General features: G+C 39.0%; 1 protein-coding gene across 4 annotated transcripts in view; it reads left to right on the top strand.

Moving 5' to 3' along the window:
* The window catches only part of LOC143033850 (solute carrier family 49 member 4-like), a 129,029-nt gene that overhangs the window by 102,592 nt on the left and 6,437 nt on the right, over positions 1-20,000 (top strand). For all 4 annotated transcript variants that reach the window (XM_076199404.1, XM_076199405.1, XM_076199409.1 and 1 more), the window contains 3 exons: positions 1,968-2,076; positions 7,927-8,113; positions 11,746-11,928. In XM_076199404.1, coding sequence (XP_076055519.1) covers positions 1,968-2,076; positions 7,927-8,113; positions 11,746-11,928 — 479 coding nt within the window. The remainder of the gene's footprint in view (positions 1-1,967; positions 2,077-7,926; positions 8,114-11,745; positions 11,929-20,000) is intronic.

Here is a 20,000-nt window from a genome sequence, read left to right on the forward strand (position 1 = left end):
GTCATCTTGCCCGTATGCATGACAATCGCTTGCCAAAACAAGTACTGTTCTCAGAGCTTGACTCTGGGAACAGACCTCGCGGTGCACCAAATCGCCGGTTTAAAGACCAGCTCAAACATACCCTGAAGGTGGTTGACATCGACCCTACCAACTGGGAAATAGAGGCCGCTAATAGAGAGAGCTGGAGAAGAACCATCCGCAAAAAAAAACAGAGACCTTTGAGAACAACAGAAGGCAGCAAATAGAAGTAAAAAGAAATATAAGGAAGGCAAGAGCAGAGAATCCCCAGAACCCCCCGACCATCTCCTGTGGTGGCTGCGGCTGCTTCTTCCGAGCCCAGACAGGGTTCATCTCACGTAGAAGGAAATGTCAGTGAGCTGCGTATACTCGGACACGAGTGCTGCCAACGACGACGACGATATATATATATATACATATATGTATATATATATGTATATATATATATATATATTATATATATATATATATATATGTGTGTGTGTGTGTGTGTGTGTGTGTGTGTGTGTGTGTGTGTGTGTGTGTGTGTGTGTGTGTGTGTGTGTGTGTGTGTGTGTGTGTGTGTGTGTGTGGTAACACGCCACACCTGCTGCAGTGTTCCCTAAGTGTACATATCTTAACTGTACATGATATTGTTAATCTATATTATATCATTGTATATACCAATTCCAATCATTGCCGTATATTGTAAACATTACATCTCATACGAGCATCACCATTATATTTACTAAATAGATTTGTATATAGTTATATTTGCATACGCTTTACAGAGCGTTTGTATATTCATCAAGTATTGTGCATCTGATGGCGGACGGCCAAATTCGTTTAAGTACCAATTAAAATCCAACAACATATCACGTTATTTTCTTTCAATCAGGATAATAAGCACCATCTACCGAAATGAAGATTACCAACTTACCTCTGTAGGACCTCGTTTTTACAGATCTGGGTGCGCGCAAGCGGGTGTGTGCGCTGTACCCAGTGTTTTCACAGCAAAAAATTTCGTTACCCCAGACAGTTGTGTCAATTACCCTAGATTACCCTCAATTATAACTTAATTCAATTATATATATTTATATTTTTTCTGGCAAATAATAGAACTGCATAAGAACAGTATTATGTAAGTCAAAGTCACATTTATGTAAAGATTTAGGTATTTCTATAAAAATAACAAGTACAATACTGAGCGTAATCCAGAAAATAAAGACAGAACTCCTGCTTCCAAATAGGTGTAACAGGCTATTTTATGAAGTACTGGAGACCGTAATCCAGAAAATAAAGACAGAACTCCTGGTTCAAAATAGGTGCAACATGCTATTTTATGAAGTACTGGAGCTAGATTCTCCCCTTAGAGCAGCAGATTCTTTGCAAGTAGCACTGCTTTTCACATTTCTAACAGCTTTAAGTAAAATTTCGTCAATAATTAAGGTATTTCCTTTTGCATTGATGTTCTTCATGTGGTAAATTGCGTGCATGAGCCCACAGATTGTTTCATTTTTCAGACTGTTCCTTTGGGATGTTTGGGTTAAATTTAATTTGCTAAAAAACTTTCAACAGCTGAGCTGCCGGGCCAACGGTCCAACGGTCATAGTTATCAGCTGCTTCGTAAGAGTTACTAACGTGCCTCACACCCCATCCACAATTTTAAAAGGCCAAGGAGTTACTGGACAGAACATTATCATACCTGTCCATCATATATATTCGTTATTTATCAATGTTGAAAAAATAAAAAAGTATTCTAAATTGGTTTTGTTTTAAAGGAATGTGAATGTGTCTGATTGCCCTAGATTCTCTATTTGTACCCCCAAAATTTGCCCAATAACCCTAAAAAAAACATTACCCTAAACTCTACCCCAGCATAGGCTTGATTACCCTAAAATAGGGTAATTACCCTAAAAGTGGAAGCACTGGCTGTACCTATATATAATAGTGTCTCGTACCTTCTGCAGGTCTAAATCGGCTTGGATGATAACCATATCCTACGGAATCAACACTGGTGTGAGCGTCATCTGGGTCAGCGTCATGAATATCGTAATTTTCCCGTTAGGCATCGACATGGTAAGGTTGCAAGTAGCGCTTTTATGAAATCTTTATAGAAATGGAAGTTATTCATACCTCAGCACAACCCGTCTTCATATAGTCTAATAGTTTCGATTTATGAACATTGCACTTATTCCTCAGAATAAGATAATAGTGCGGAACAGATAACGCATAGAAAAAGTCTCAATATTTGGTTGATTTTGTTGCAGTCTTACTCTACACACACACACACACGGGGAATGTGGAAGATTCTTGTCGAGGACTTGCAAATGTGGGTGGTCTTGTGCAAAATTTGCCTGGAGCCTGACCCCGTGCACATTGGAGACACAAATGATAACCCTACACATTGCACGTCCAAAGAGCAGAGTCCTTAGAATTAAAGAAAAATATGGTCCCGATATTATATGAAAAAGTGATAGAATAGATCTGGTGTTGAAAAAAACAACTGAATCATTGTTTATATTTGGTCGATGATGGCAACTTTGAAGCCCGTCTGCTCTTTTGGCAAAAGCTAAACACCAAAAACCCGATGTGATTTTCCTCTTTAAACCAAATGCTTCAATTCAAATTTGTTCTCAATTTCCACCTGGAAAGCTGACTCATTTTCTTTTACCTTATCTATATTTTTACTTGTATATGATTAATTTCTGTGGAATTTAGAATTGAAATTTTTGTATGACTTACCTTCCCAGTGATCATGCCTTTCATTCATTTGTGTGTATTTATCTAGGCGCGTGTGTGTGTGTACTTATCTAGTTGTATCTTACGGGAAGGGGAGCTATACTCGTGAGGTTCCTTCTTTATATCTCGCAGTGTCTAGTTTGCTATTAAATTTGTATATGGTTTTTGCACACACCATTGTTTTGGCCAGTTTGTTCCAGATGCCCACCAATCTGTGTGGGATTTTTTTTTTTTTTTTTTTTTTTTTTTAGGTATCTTTCTTCTATAACTATCCTTTTTGAACTTTCCCCTGTGTTTCTCTTGTCCCAATTTAGTAAGTCCTCTTTATCAAGGACTTCTGTACCTTTCATGATTCTATAGATGGTCAATAGGTCACCTCTCTTCTTTGTTCCAAATTGCTGGGGCCATTTTCGTGGTTGCTCTCTGGATTCATTCAATTTTCTTTATATTCTTTTTTGGTACTGGGTGTCCATAGTGTCACAGCATACTCCAGTCTAGGCATTATTAATGTGTGACTAATATTTTTTTTTTACCATTTCTTCGTCTAAATAGGTAAAAACCACTTTTATTGATCTTAGCAACTTGTAGGATTCTCCTATATTTTTTTTTATTTGTTTATCAGAGGACAAGTCATTTGAGATAAATACTCCCAGGTCTTTTTCAGGTCTCACTTTCTTCACTTCCTTTGTCCCAATTGTATATTATCTTGATATTCTTTTTTTTTTTTTTACTGTTTCCGAATTCCATTATGCTACATTTCATAATGTTGAAGTCTACTTCCACTTCTGACTCCATTTCCAAACCTTGTTTAGGTCTCTCTGTAGTGATTCACAATCCGTTTCGGTTTTCACTTTCCTCGAGAATTTAGCATCGTCTGCAAAAAAGCTCATGTAACATTCCACATCTTCATCCATGTTATTAACATAAATAGCGTCTGGAAAAAAGGTCGTGTAACATTCCACATCCTCATCCATGTTATTAACATAAATAGCGAACATTACTGGAGCCAATACTGATCTCTGTGGAACTCCACTTATCACCTCCCAACATGAACACTTTTCTCTGAGTCCTACTCCAATTTTTTTTACCATGCAGGAAATTCTCCATCTAGTTTAGTAGGTTACCTTGTATCACTCCTATGTTTTCTAATCTTTTAAATTATTTTTTGTGCGGTACTTTATCGGAGGATTTTTGTAAGTCTAGGAAAGCACAATCAGCCCATCCATCCTTTTCTTGCATTATATCTATTGGTCTTCAGTAGAAACAGGTTAAATTTGTACCACATGACCTTTCTATGTCTAAATCCAAATTGTCTAGAGTTTATTATGTTGTTTTCTTCCAGGTATTTTACCCATCTCTTCTTGATAATTTTCTCACAAATTTTGACTATAGTGCTTGTGAAGGAGACTGGTCTGTAATTAGATGGTTTTTCTTTGTTTCCTCCTTTATATATTGGTACAGTGTTGGTATTTTTACTTTTTTTTTTTGAGTGAGCAACTTATTATATTGTATATTTTGTCTAGTAGTTCTTCTTTGCATTCTTTTAGTATCCAATTTGCAATTCCGTCCGGGCCGTGCGATTTTCTAACGTCAAGGTTCGTTAATTGACCCATTATTTCTTTTTGTGTTGTTGCTATTTCCCTCATGGGGGAAGATCGCACTTCACTTCCTTCGTCCCAATGCTGTACTCTTTCTCTAGTGAAAACTGACTTGAAGTATTTGTTCATAACTTCGGCCATTTCTAGATCTTCTGTGTATTCTGTATTTCCTTGGCGTAGTTTCACCATTTCCTGTTTATTTTTAAGTTTACCATTCACATATCTATAGAATAGTTTGGGTTGATCTTTACATTTTTCTATGATGTCTTTTTCATAGTTTCTTTTTTCCTCTCTGCGCACTTTTACATATTCATTTCTATGGTTGATATATATTTGCCATTTTCCAGGTTTTTTATCTTTTCTCCATCTTTTCCAAGCTTTATCTCTTCTATCTTTCGCCTCACTGCATCTTCTGTTGAACCAGCACTTAATGTACACCTCTTGTTTCTGTCTTGGTACGTATTTATTCACTCCTTCATTATAGATTTCCATCAAGATCGTCCATTTCTCTTCCACTTTTGTCTCTTCAATGTAGAATTTTTCCCAATTTGTATTTTGAAAGAATTTCTTAAGTTTCCCAAAGTTCGTGTGTGTGTGTGTGTGTGTGTGTGTGTGTGTGTGTGTGTGTGTGTGTGTGTGTGTGTGTGTGTGTGTGTGTGTATGTATGTATGTATGTATGTATGTATGTATGTATGTATGTATGTGTGTGTGTGTGTGTGTGTGTGTGTGTGTGTGTAAGTGTGTAAGTGTGTAATTGTGTATGTCCGTATGTCTTTGCGCGTATATGTGAGCAGAGCATTCGTGGTTCTAGGTGTTTGTGCGCGCGCGCGTGTGTGTGTAGGTATTCATGTGATTGTTCCGCCTTCTATAACCAGAACTTAAGCCTGGCAGAGTATTCGAACATAGAGAGGAAAAGGTTTTCGGGCTGATACCTCATCACCATCCAAACAGGACCTTGAACAACCGAGAACCTCTTCTTAAATTGTCAAATAAGATATAAGTATGTGTGTGTTTGTGTGTGTGTATTTATTCACCTAGTTGTATCTTACGGGAAGGGGAGCTATGCACATGTGTGTGTGCGTGATTATGTGAGCATGTATGTATATGTACAATATACATATATTTATGACGTTTCAACTGTGCAATCGAAACGCCACAGGTTAACAATGGTTTCATTACTCGTTTTCGCTCATCCCTCTCAAGTGAAGAAATGACTGACAATGTGTGCATTAAAGGAAATCTGCGTCTAAAGTATACAAATATGTATATGTATATGAGATATTGTGATAAGTTGATGTATGTAAGACAGATGAGTGATATGGCGATGAGGTAAATACAGGGAACTATTGGAGATTTATTAGTAATGTTTCGTCCTCACCAGGACTTCTTCAGGGTACAGAGTACATGTACTCTGAAGTAGTCCTGGTGAGGAAGAAACGTCACTATACTCATTGCATTGAGAAATGGCCGTTAGGGCGGAGCACTGGGAGTCCCCCTGTGTTGCCACATATAATTATTTTATAATTTTATTTTATTCTATAATTTTATTCTATATTTTTATAATGTTGCCACATATAATTATATTCCAATTTTTTGTCACACACCACCACTGAGGTAAAAATCAAAGCAACGTTTTCTATACAAAGGTTTCGTTTCCTCGAGTCAGACATGGCATATGAGCAAGGGAGAGCGACGTTGCCCTACATTTATTCTCTGGCCCCGCCCCCCTCACACTGCATTCAGTGTGAGCCGTGCGGGCCGTGTTATCTGTGGAGATGTGGCAACACCGGGAAATCTCCTAACCCCGCCTTAGCGGTCACTTCTCGTTGCGCTGACTATAATAAATCTCCAACAGTTCCCTGTGTTTACCTCACTACCATACCACACGTGACAAATTGAGGAAGGTGGGAGAACAAGACACGTGTCTAGTTCCGAGTTTATTCCTAATCGGTTTCGCTTTGAGCTTCTTCAGAGAATTGTTTCTTTGGGTCGAAGTTGACGGTATACATTGGTAAATCGACTTCCACGTCCCCTAGGGCCTACATGGTGCGAACGTGGATTCGGTTTATCAATGTATACCGTCAGCTTCGACTCAGAGAAACATTCCTCTGATGAAGTTCGAAGCGAAACCAGTCAGGAATAAACTCGGAACTAGACCCGTGTCTTCTTTTTCCACCTTCATTTCCATGTATATATATATTATATGTGTGTATATATATATATATATATATTTATATATATATATGTATATATGTATATATATATATATGTATATGTATATACATATATATATATACATATATATATATGTATATATATACACACACGTATATATACACATACATATATATATGTGTGTGTATATATATATATATATATATATATATATCTACATATATACATGTGTGTGTGTGTGTGTGTGTGTGTGTGTGTACTGTATATGTATTCTGATCAAGAGGTTTCACCTTGACGTTGTTGACTAGGCTTGATTACCTTGAACACTTTATGTCTACAAGTGCAATGTCGAAAGAGACGAAAATGCCGCCAAGGTTACCCATATGGGATAGTTTTTTTTAGGGGAGATTATGAAATCTTCAGCTCGCTGTCAAAGCTGCAAGACCTCAATAACAGGATGCCCTTGTGGTGAACAGAGACATTCCTCACAGGGCACCGTCATAAAGACGACATGAACCATTTGAGACTTGACATAACGGGTGTCTCTGATTTTAATTAACAAGGTGCTAGGAAAAAAATCACAAAGAAACCGGATGGTAAGGAAGTGAGACTACGCTGTCATGGCCTCTAAAGTCTAAACTAATCATGACCCGTACAGTGACACCCAATGTTCTCATGAACTCTCTTATTTCATCATCGTAAGAACCATTAGTGCTCTTACGAGCAGTGCCACCGAACAAGAATAAACAATGTCCAAACAAATCGATCTTTTGGACATTAAAAATTATATATAAGATTGGGATGTGCACTGGCTGTGTTTTATGACTATACTCTGTTTCAGCAGGTCTGACAAACTGAAGTCGTTGCCGTCAAGTCTTATTTTCTGAGACTCGATGAAACAGAGTATAGAATATTTTTCTGGACAATATTCCCCCATTGTGACATGGTCCAACTGTATAATAAGGTCTTCCTCGTGTAGTGCAATACAAATTGATAAATCAAACAATATCAGGAAAATATTGAGTCAGCTGTTAAGAATATTATGATAAACTTCGGAAACGCTTTCACTGACCTCTCTTCCAATCAAAATCTAATAGGTGTTCCCGTGGCGCATACAAAGTAAGGCATGTGTTTCACGTTTCTCCATGCAGTGAACTTATCATTTCTTATAACACAAACACTATTCTGTCCGTTCTTAAACAGTATAACGTTAAAACACCTTTTGCAGGCTGACTTCATCAACTACAACATTACTGACCTTCCCTTCACTAAGCCCTTTTTTCCTATCCTTCACCTTCCCCCCCCCCCCATTCCTCCTTTGGATATTCCCGGTTCTTTAGATTCCTTCTTTAGATGACCTTCCCCTTCCCTGATCCTCCTCTTCCTCTTTTAAGGACCTTTTCTTTCCTTGTAGGATGAAGCCATGATCTTAGGCGTAATAGCTATCTTCTGCTCTGGTATGTCCGCGCTGATTGCTGGACGTCTGACCGACCGCCTGTCAGGACACATCAAGGCGTCCCTGATGGGCCTCATGATCTGCTCCTTGGCCTGCTATTTCTGGCTCTTCCTCCTCACCACAAACGCCATCACCGCCATGAAGTGTAAGTAGTCAGGGTGTGTTCAGAGTGAATAGCTATGGGTTCGATATTTATCAATGGGGTTGAATAGGGAAACTTGGACCTAACTGTGAAAACGTATAAATTATGATAATGAATTCTTCCCCAGTATGTTCCCCCCTCAACTTCGGATGTTTCGGGTCCCTTACCCCACACGTACTTTGCTGATCTTTAGCATTTTGCTAAGAAATAGGTCAGGTTAGGTAAGGTTAAGTTAAGCACCTAGCAATAGTACACGAGCAGTTTCTTTCAAAGTCTTCTGTAGAGGACGGAAGTCGTCAAAACAAAGTACAACGAGGTGCAGTTACCTTGTGTTTATATCACCAACATAAATGCCCCGTCTTACTGCGCGTCAAATCGTGGGGAACTGAGCCCAGCGCTCCCCGCAACACTCAAATTGAGGCGCGCAGGGTGTTAGTTTCACGCCACTGTCCTCAAAGCGATGGCGGATTGGTGAGGCACGACAGTATACCTACCAGACCGCCTCACTCATCATGTTACAGAAGTCCAAGCTGTACTGGTGTCGTGAGGATGTCATTCAACGGATAGAACTGTACATGGATAATGTGTGCCTGTGGCAAGTGAAACATCACCTGTACAAAGACAGAAAAGTCAAGGATGAACTGAATAGCGCCCGTCATTCACCCACGGGAACGGGTTACCGTTTGAACAAGATCTATATAAACCAGGTCTAACCGTTTGAGCCGTTCTGCGCAGCTTCTGACATCATCTGACTGCTTCCGTTTTCTCTTTGTGAAACACTGAAGAAAACTGTGAAACGCTAAGGAAGACTGGAATTACTATATTTTCCCCTCTAGCTCATTGCTATTATCAGTGTGTGTGTGTGTGTGTGTGTGTGTGTGTGTGTGTGTGTGTGTGTGTGTGTGTGTGTGTGTGTGTGTGTGTGTGTGTGTGTGTGTTTATTTATATACTTGTATTTTACGAGAAGGGGAAATATCGTCGTGTGTGCTTATATGTGTACACGTTCACATGTGTGTGTGTATGTGTGTGTGTGTATATACTGTATATACTTGTATTTTACGGGAAGGGGAGATATCGTCGTGTGTGCTTATATGTGTACACGTACACGTGTGTGCGTGTGTACGTTTGTGTGTGTGCGCGCGCGCGTGTGTGTGTATTTATATACTTGTATTTTACGGGAAGGGGAGATATCGTCGTGTGTGCTTATATGTGTACACGTTCACATGTGTGCGTGTGTGTGTGTGTGTGTGTGTGTGTGTGTGTGTGTGTGTGTGTGTGTGTGTGTGTGTGTGTGTGTGTGTGTGTGTGTGTGTGTGTGTGTTTATATACTTGTATTTTACGGGAAGGGGAGATATCGTCGTGTGTGCTTATATGTGTACACGTTCACATATGTGTGTGTGTGTGTGTGTGTGTGTGTGTGTGTGTGTGTGTGTGTGTGTGTGTGTGTGTGTGTGTGTGTGTGTGTGTGTGTTTATATACTTGTATTTTACGGGAAGGGGAGATATCGTCGTGTGTGCTTATATGTATACATGTTCACATGTGTGTGTGTATGTGTGTGGGTGTGATTCATCTTGGTCTTTTGGATCACGTATTGGACTTGTGATCGACAGCTATTTCCCTGCCGGAAGAGAGCTCAGAGCTCGTATGTCCGATCTATGAACTTACACGCACACACATCTCTAACTCCCCACCCACGAGAGTTGGAGTAACGACTCGAAGCGCAGCGATACTGAAAAAAAAATCAACTCTGGGCAGGATTCGAACAAGATATCGCCGATACCTCGGCAATATTAGCCTGAAACTGTACTTATCATGTCACCGAATCGTTCATGTATGTTAAGGTGTGTGTGTATTTATATACTTGTATTTTACGGGAAGGGGAGATATCGTCGTGTGTGCTTATATGTGTACACGTTCACATGTGTATTTACCTAGTTTACCTAGTTGTATTTTACGGGAAGGGGAGCTATGCTCGTGTGTCCCGTCTTCATATCTCATTTTATCTAAACTATTTTTAAATTTATGTATTGTTTTTGCACACCACTTTCTCATCTAACTTGTTCCAACTGTCTATTACTCTGTGAGGAAAGCTGTTCTTTTTCACATCTCTATAGCTGTCTTTCTTGATTTTCTTTCCGTGTCCTCCCATTTTATCAGATTCTCTCTTTGTGTGTGTGTGTGTGTGTGTGTGTGTGTGTGTGTGTGTGTGTGTGTGTGTGTGTGTGTGTGTGTGTGTGTGTGTGTGTTTATATACTTGTATTTTACGGGAAGGGGAGATATCGTCGTGTGTGCTTATATGCGTACACGTTCACATATGTCTGTGTGTGTGTGTGTGTGTGTGTGTGTGTGTGTGTGTGTGTGTGTGTGTGTGTGTGTGTGTGTGTGTGTGTGTGTGTGTTTATATACTTGTATTTTACGGGAAGGGGAGATATCGTCGTGTGTTTATATGTGTACATGTTCACATGTGTGTTTGTATGTGTGTGGGTGTGATTCATCTTGGTCTTTTGGATCACGTATTGGACTTGTGATCGACAGCTATTTCCCTGCCGGAAGAGAGCTCAGAGCTCGTATGTTCGATCTATGAACTTACACGCACACACTTCTCCAACTCCCCGCCCACGAGAGTTGGAGTAACGACTCGAAGCGCAGCGATACTGAAAAAAAATCAACCCTGGGCAGGATTCGAACACAGTACCATCGTTACTTCGGCAACATACGTCTGAAGCTCTACCGAATCATTTATACAATGGGAGGTGTGTGTGTATTTATATATTTGTATTTTACGGGAAGGGGAGATATCGTCGTGTGTGCTTATATGTGTACACGTTCACATGTATGTGTGTGTGTGTGTGTGTGTGTGTGTGTGTGTGTGTGTGTGTGTGTGTGTGTGTGTGTGTGTGTGTGTGTGTGTGTGTGTGTGTGTGTGTGTGTGTGTTTATATACTTGTATTTTACGGGAAGGGGAGATATCGTCGTGTGTGCTTATGTGTACACGTTCATATGTGCGTATGTGTATTTGCAGGGAAACGATGAAAAATAACATTTGGCTTAATTCCTCTTTGGTTTGAGCCACAACCCTTAGTGGCACAATAAGCCATATTGTCAAGATCTATATATACCGGTATATATAGATCTTCATTGTCAGAATATAAATAATTGCGTGGAGCGGTGCGAGCGGAGGCAGCAACATGTTCGTGCAACGAACCAGCTACAACTAACAGCGATGGGACGCGCGAACCCCACTTTGAGCAGCCAGGTGACGTCACGGGCCCGCTGCGCCAAAAAACTCGAAATTCGGTCGGAAGTGGTTAGACCTGGTATATATAGACCTTGCGTTTGAACACAGGACGGGTAAAAGACGCGTGTCTTTCACCCGCGCGCAAGGATACCCTGACTCAAAAGACGCATAATGTGACGCGGCTACAAAGGGAAAGCTTATTTGTTCATAAAGTAAAAATATTCTATTTGTTAAATTGTTTAACAATTCATTTTGTTGAATATCTTATTTCTTTATGTGCCTATTTTACTTATCTATTCATTCGTCTATCTATATGCCTTACCTATTTACGTATATATTTATCTGTTCACTAATCTATTCACCTATATATTCATTAATTTATCTATTGTCTTTAACAGGGGAGGTCTATGTCTCGATCACACTGGGGATGAGCTTCTCCTTCGCCGCCGTGCCCTTGTTTTTCGAATTAACGGTCGAGATCCTGTACCCTTGCTCTGACATAGTCTGTGGCGCGTTCCTCACTTTCCTCGAAAACTTCGTCGGCATCATCTTCCTTTTAATATTCTTTATTGATGACATTGGTGAGTACAACAATAACCAGCCTTATTTGGGTCGTCATGGTTGCAACGATTTCCAAACTCGACCTGGTAGATATATAACTTGTACTGTGTCTCAGCGAATATGAGAAATATTAGACTCGGTTTATGATAACAGTTTCTGGTAACCGCTTGTTGCCATACAAGTGAGTCTTGCTTTTCTCAGACCAACTGAAATGGAGTATAGTCACTTGGTCACCGACACCGGCCGTCACATTCACCAAACTAAGATTACCCTCACATTGTTCACATTCTTTGTATATTTATCATTGAAAAATTCACATTTACAGCACGTGCGCACAGACACATAGCAAGATTAAAGACAGATAGCCATCTAAACAGAAAGAACCAGACATTTGTGTTCTGTTGAGACCAAGCTCAACGGAAATGTTGCTAAGTGGGAGAAGGAAAATAAATATTTGGAGGCGGGACAAGAGAGAGAAAAAATGAAGGGAGTAATGATAACAAAGGAAAAAATATGTGGATGAAATGGTAATGGGAGTGGATAGTGACAAGGTGACATAAAAATTATAATGGAAGAAAATGAAAAAAAAAGACTTCTCAGTGATGTACAGCTGCACAGAAAACTATCGTTAGTAAATCACGCTAATCATTTTGACACAAAACAACGAAACAATTTGAGACAAGTTGAAGTCTCCATCGGAAATAAGATTATCATGTCATAGTGAATCCATATGAACTCCGGAACTATTATTCGATTCATATTCATTCAGAAGGAATTCGAACAATTCGAACCCCAGAAATACCAACCCTTCGGTATCATAAGGTTATGTTCATTCGCGAATGTTTCGACACCCCTACTAACGATAGTTTTCTGTGTAGCTGTACATATAACTAACGTCTGACCTGGTGGAAGTCAAAAGACTATAATTCATAAGAACACCACGTCAAAGATGACCATGATCAAGCTGACTCTCTCCCGTAGTATCAGTCTATAAGGTGTGTGTATTCACTTGGTCTTTGGATCACGTATTGGACTCGTGATCAACAGCTATTTCCCTCCCGGAAGAGAGCTCAGAGCTCGTAGGTCCGATCTATGGGTAATGCTATGACCTTTCACACACACACACACCCAACTCCCCGCCCACGAGAGTCAGAGTAACGACCCGAAGCGCAGCAGTACCGAAATAATTTCGGCCCTGGGCAGGATTCGAACCAGGAGCTGCGGGCCACTTTCGTGGCAGCTCAGCGTTCTACCAACTGCGCCACATATATACATATGTGTGTGTGTATGTGTGTGTGTGTGTGTGTGTGTGTGTGTGTGTGTGTGTGTGTGTGTGTGTGTGTCCTATTTCATAAACATTATAGTTTCGTCTTGTTTCCTTAAGACATACACATACATACGTATATATAGACACACACACACACACACACACACACACACACACACTATATATATATATATATATATATATATATATATATATATATATATATATATATATATATACATACATATACCAAGGCTTTTTCCCCTTTACAAGGGAGGTAGCCAAAAAGGAAATGGCATAGAATCATTCCCACCCATTCCTTCCCTGAATACACTCCACACCCCTCCACCCTCCCTCATATCTTAGCACCTCCTGGATGATGGGTCATCCCTGCACCTTGTCCACTGCCCTGGGTCAGAAGCAGTGTCGCAAGACACAGCACATCCATAGCAAGGCCGCTTCATTAAATCGGCGACCCCCCCTCTCCGTCCCCCCATTGCATAAAAGGAGAAGACGGGGAGAAATCCCTTCGGCCTGCGTCAAATTTTGCTCACACATACTACCTCACCCCCCATCCCCCCGCCCATTCCACCTCATGCATCACAACATCATCCATATACAACCATTCTCCATTCACCCCTGTCTTCTGTCCTCTCCCGTCCTTCCTCAACAGACATTCCCCTCTTCCCCAAAGCCCCCTTCACCCCATCCATCTACCTCATCCTAAGACGTCCCCTCATGTTCAATCCCTCCACATCTGCCTTCCATACCTCTTTTACTAGTCTTTCTTCACTCATTCTTTCCATGTGTCCAAACCATCCTAATACTCTTTCATCAACCCTATCTCCCAACTCCCTTTCCACCCCCTTTCTTCTCCTCACCACCTCATTTCTCACTCTATCTAGCCTAGTAACCACCATCATACTTCTCAGACAACTCATCTCAAACACGTTCAAACTCCTTCTCTCTTATCTTCCATGTTTCTGCCCCATACAGTGCTGTTGGCACAATCACTCCTTCATACAGTCTCCTCTTAGCATCCATTCCCAAATGTCTATTCCTCATTACACTCTTTAATCCACCAAGGCATTTACTCGCTTCTCTCAATCTACATTCTACCTCCACCTTCACTCCACATTTCCCTGCCACATTTGCACCAAAGTATCTAAAACTATCCACTTCCTCCAGTCGCTCTCCCTTAATGCTCACTTCCAGTCTACTGCCACTTTCACCCCTTGTACATCTCATCACCTTACTTTTACCCACATTTATCTTTAGCTTTCTTCTATCACATACTCTCCTAAACTCTGTCACCAACTTTCTCAATCCCTCCTCCGATCCTGCCACAAGTGCAGTGTCGTCAGCAAACAACAGCTGGCTCACCTCCCACTTTTCTCCATTTTCTTTAACCATCTCTAATCCCTGACCCACTACCCTTGCATTTACCTCTCGCACTACCCCATCCATGTATAAGTTGAACAGCCAAGGCGACATAACGCATCCTTGACGAAGTCCCACCTTTACCTCAAACCACTCACTCTCTCCATTTCTAATCCTGACACAAGCTCTACTACTCTCATAAAAACTATTGACAGCTCCCAGTATCTTTCCTTCTATCCCATATATCTGCATAACCTCCCACAGTGCCTTTCTGTCTACCCTATCGTAAGCCTTTTCCAGATCCATAAAAGCCCAAAAAACATCCTTCCCCTTTCCTATAGCTTTCTCACATATCTGTCTTACCACAAAGATTTGATCTACACAACCTCTACCTGTCCTAAATCCACACTGTTCCTCACCAATCACTCCCTCTGTTCCTCTCCTAATCCTCTCAATCAAGATCCTCCCATAAGCCTTCCCAACTACACTTAACAAGCTAATCCCTCTGAAGCTACTACATTCACACTTGTCCCCTTTTCCCTTGTAAAGAGGAACTATACAGACACTCCTCCAGTCCTCCGGCACTCTACCCTCTCTCCAGCAAACATTAAATAACCTCACCAACCAGTCCACCATTACTGTACCTCCTTTTTTTGTAGACATTCTGCATGGCATCCATCCAGACCAGGTGCCTTACCTGCTTTCATCATCTTAACAACTGCCTTCACTTCATCCTTCCTTATTTCTCCTCCATTTACCTCACTCATCACGGTCATTTTCTTAGCATTTCCCACTGCAGCTATCTTTCCCTCCCTATCCTCCTTCACATTTAGCAACTCCCTAAAATATTCTGCCCATCTACCCCTTACTGCCTTCTCTTCCATTATCATCTCTCCATCTGCACCTTTTACCTTTCCTTCTCTACTTGATTCGCTTCCTCTTCCTCTCTTAATTTCTTTCCAAAACATCTTTTTATTACTTTCAAAATTTTCTGTCATACTCTTACCCCATTTCACATCTGCTCTCCTCTTTGCCTCCTTTACCTTTTGCTTTACTTCTCTTTTTTTTTTTTTTTTTTTTTTTTTGTACCTCTCATATGACTCCCTCATCCTATTTTGTAACCAAAGTGTGAAAGCTCGCTTCTTCTCTTCTACAACCTTCTTTGTTTCCTCATCCCACCATTCACTACCCTTTCTTCTACTTCCTCCTGTCCTTCTTGTTCCACACACCATCTTTGCACACTTTGTTACTCCCTCCTTGAACTATCCCCATTCCTCCTCCACACCTAGCTCCACTCTATCCTTCACTCCCTCCCACTCATCCCTCAGCTTCCTCTTGTACTCCTTCTCCTTTTCCTCTTCATTTAAAGAGTTCACTTTAAGCACCTCCCTACCTTTTGTCCCTTTCCTCTTTCTCCATCTATCTTCCACTCTCAACTTACCTTCCACCAGAAAATGATCTGATATTCCCCCACCCTCTCCCCTTAGCACATGTACATCCTTAACTCTTCCTATCATAATCCTATTTACCACTACATAATCCATTAACGCTCTATCTACCACCCTTCCATCCACCACCCTCTCCCAAGTGTACTTATGCTTGACTTTCTTCCGAAACACTGTATATGCTATCATCAACTCTCTTTCTAGACACATTTCCACCATCAACTCTCCACTACGATTCTTTCCTGGAACTCCACATTTCCTAACCACTCCATCGATTGGACCATTTCCTACCCTAGCATTAAGGTCTCCCAGTACTATTACGTTGACATTTCTCCCTAAATCATCTATGCACTCATTTAAATCTATCCAAAAGGCCTCCCTTTCTTCTACATTCTTGTCACTGCCAGGCCCATATGCACTTACAAAGACCCACATCTCCTTTCCCAGTTTCACCTTCATCCACATTATCCTTGAGGAAACCTCCTTCCACTCCACTACACGTTTACCTATCTTTTCACTTACTAGCATAGCCACCCCTTCCCTCCCTCGCCCTCTCTTCACTCCTGATAACCTCCCACTTACACTCTCAAACTTTCACTCACCTTTCCTTTTCAACTTAGTTTCACTCAAAGCCAACACATCCATCTTTCTTCTCACAAACATACTACCTATCTCTTCCCTTTTACTCTCATCTGTACCACATCCACGCACATTAAAAGACCCAAACCTTAGGGTGCTGATCGGAAAACTCTCAGACCCTCTTATGCCTTTGCTTTTTCTTTTAGGAATGTACCCTGTGGGGCTACAAGGAGAAGGATGCGTACCGGGTAGTCCTAATCCCCGTCCCTTTCTTTTCGCCTCTTACGATCCAAGTGGGAATACTTGGTGGGAATACTTGGTGGCAGTATTCTTTTCCTAATAAATATATACATATACATATATATATATATATATATATACATATATATATATACATATATATACATATATATATATACATATATATGCATATATATATATACATATACATATATATATTATATATATATACATATACATATATATATATACATATATATGCAAAGAAATCACAAAACACACGTGATAAACTATTTTTGCAGAAACCACCGGGAAATTAAAAAAACAGATACCGAACGTTTTCGTCTATTTAGACATTTTCAAAGGTACAAAAAGGTACAAAAAGGTACAGAAAGAAACAATAAATACATAAGAAGACAAGGATACTCGGAGAGGTCCCATGTTACATTTTATCACACACAATTTTGTCAATTTTGGACAACTTTATTATTGACAAAATTGTGTGTGATAAAATGTAACATGGGACCTCTCCGAGTATCCTTGCCTTATCATATATTTATTGTTTCTTTCTGTATTGCTTTTTTGTACCTTTGAAAATGTCTAAATAGACGAAAACGTTCGGTACATATTTTTTTCAATTTCCCGGTGGTTTCTGCAAAAATACATATATTCATATATATATATATATATATATATAGATATATATATATATACTATATATACATATATATATACATATATATATACATATATATATAGATATATGTATATATATATATATATATATATATATATATACATATATATATATATACATATATATATACATATATATATATACATATATATATACATATATATATACATATATATATATACATATATATACATATATATATACATATATATATACATATATATATATACATGCATATATACACATATATATATACATACATATATATATATATATATATATATATATATATATATATATATATATAAAGTAACGTAGATGTAACACAAGAATAGAATAAAACTTAAACCCACTCTCGAAGAAAGATAAGCTGAGATACAGAGTAAACCGTATATTTCGACCACTAATTGTGGTCCTCTTCAGCAGTTACAATTATAGGATATATAGACAAGAGGTTATATAGAGAGGAGGAAGTTACAGTGGGTTACTCAGTAAGCCTCAGGTCACTTGCCCTGAGTGAGGTCGGACGACATTTCGTCCTGTGGAGATGAATTTATTAACTGTCATACTAGTAATGGCATCTGGTGACCATTTACCTTTAGAGGTGTTATAATTTGGGAACTGTTTTATCAATGAGGACTCAATTATTTTTCTTTTGAAACTACAATGTGATTTGTATACTGTAGCTGCATTCTTCCAATCTATTCTGTGATCTAAAAGACTAGAATGGAGGAATACAGCTGAGTTTTCTTGGCCGTATTTTAATGAATTTTTATGTTCTTTGATCCTAGTAGGTAGATCACGTCCCGTTTGTCCCCAGTACACTTTATCACAATCGAGACATGGTATCTTATATACTCCGGGGTTGTCCTTATTAGATGTTCTGTGATGGACATTTACTACTTTTTTAAAAATATTATTTGGGTAACTAAAAGTGATCCTAATTTGGTTACTAGGTAATAATTTAGATGCGGCATGTATAGATTCATTATAAGGGAGTTTGATATTTGATTTTTCCCAGACAAATTTTGTATTGAAATTGGTTGTTCTAAAATAACTGGCTTTGGCTTTGCTGAGGGCTTTTGTCAAAAACCCGTCTGGGTAGCCTATTTTTAGTAATTGAGTGCGTATTGATTCAATTTCTGAGTTGAAAAATTCCGGGCTGCAAACCCGAAGAGCTCTTAAATACAGGCCCGAGGCAACACTGTATTTCATATTATCCGAATGATTACTGAAAAAATGTAAATAACTACCCGTATAAGTAGGCTTCCTGTATACTGCAGAAGACAATTTTTCTGGACATCTGATCACTAATATATCAAGGAACGGTATTCTTCCTTCAATTTCCCATTCTAAATTATTAAGACTATCAAGAAAGACATTGAAAGAGCCCCATTTATCATCCCAGATAGTGAATACATCATCGACATATCTGAACCAGAACATGTCGGCTGGCTTGATACCAGATAAAAGTACGCACTCAAAGTATTCCATGTATAGATTCACCAATACCGGGGAAAGGTTGGAACCCATGCTGCAACCGTACCTTTGCCTGAAAAAAGAATTATTGAGGGAGAAAACATTGGAGGCAATACAAAGACGTGTTAAACTAATCAATTTTGCAACTGAAAAGAGAAGTTTATCTTGTGCCGGTTGCAACTTCAAAAGAAAAATGATTGAGTCTTCATTGTTAAAACAGTTCCCAAATTATAACACCTCTAAAGGTAAATGGTCACCAGATGCCATTACTAGTATGGCAATTAACAAATTCATCTCCACAGGACGAAATGTCGTCCGACCTCACTCAGGGCAAGTGACCTGAGGCTTACTGAGTAACCCACTGTAACTTCCTCCTCTCTATATAACCTCTTGTCTATATATCCTATAATTGTAACTGCTGAAGAGGACCACAATTAGTGGTCGAAATATACGGTTTACTCTGTATCTCAGCTTATCTTTCTCCGAGAGTGGGTTTAAGTTTATATATATATATATACATACATATATATATATATATACAGTATATATATACATACAAACATACATATATATATATATATATATATATATATATATATATATATATATATATATATATATGCAACAGTAATCACAAAAAACACGTGAACAAAGATTTTTGCTTGTAACCACGAGGAAATTAAAGAATGGAATACTGAACGTTTTCGTCTATTAAGACATTTTCAAAGTACATAGTGTCACAACAAAGTATAACTTAAATACAATAGTATAGAAAACAGGAGAGGTCACTCAACGTAAATACGTAAGGATTATCTTACAAAGAAACAAAAATATAAAAAAATAAAAAAAATTGAAACAGGTGATAAAATGTCACTCAGCATAAATACATAAGGATGACAATTGACAAGGTGATAAAAGAACATTCAACATAAATACATAAGAAATATCCTACAAAGAAACAAAATATAAATGATAATAACAAGAAATAAGAATGGTGACAATTGA

Source organism: Oratosquilla oratoria, chromosome 16 (assembly GCF_046742065.1).
Source record: "Oratosquilla oratoria isolate Oo_2021 chromosome 16, ASM4674206v1, whole genome shotgun sequence".
NCBI classification, from domain to species: domain Eukaryota; kingdom Metazoa; phylum Arthropoda; class Malacostraca; order Stomatopoda; family Squillidae; genus Oratosquilla; species Oratosquilla oratoria.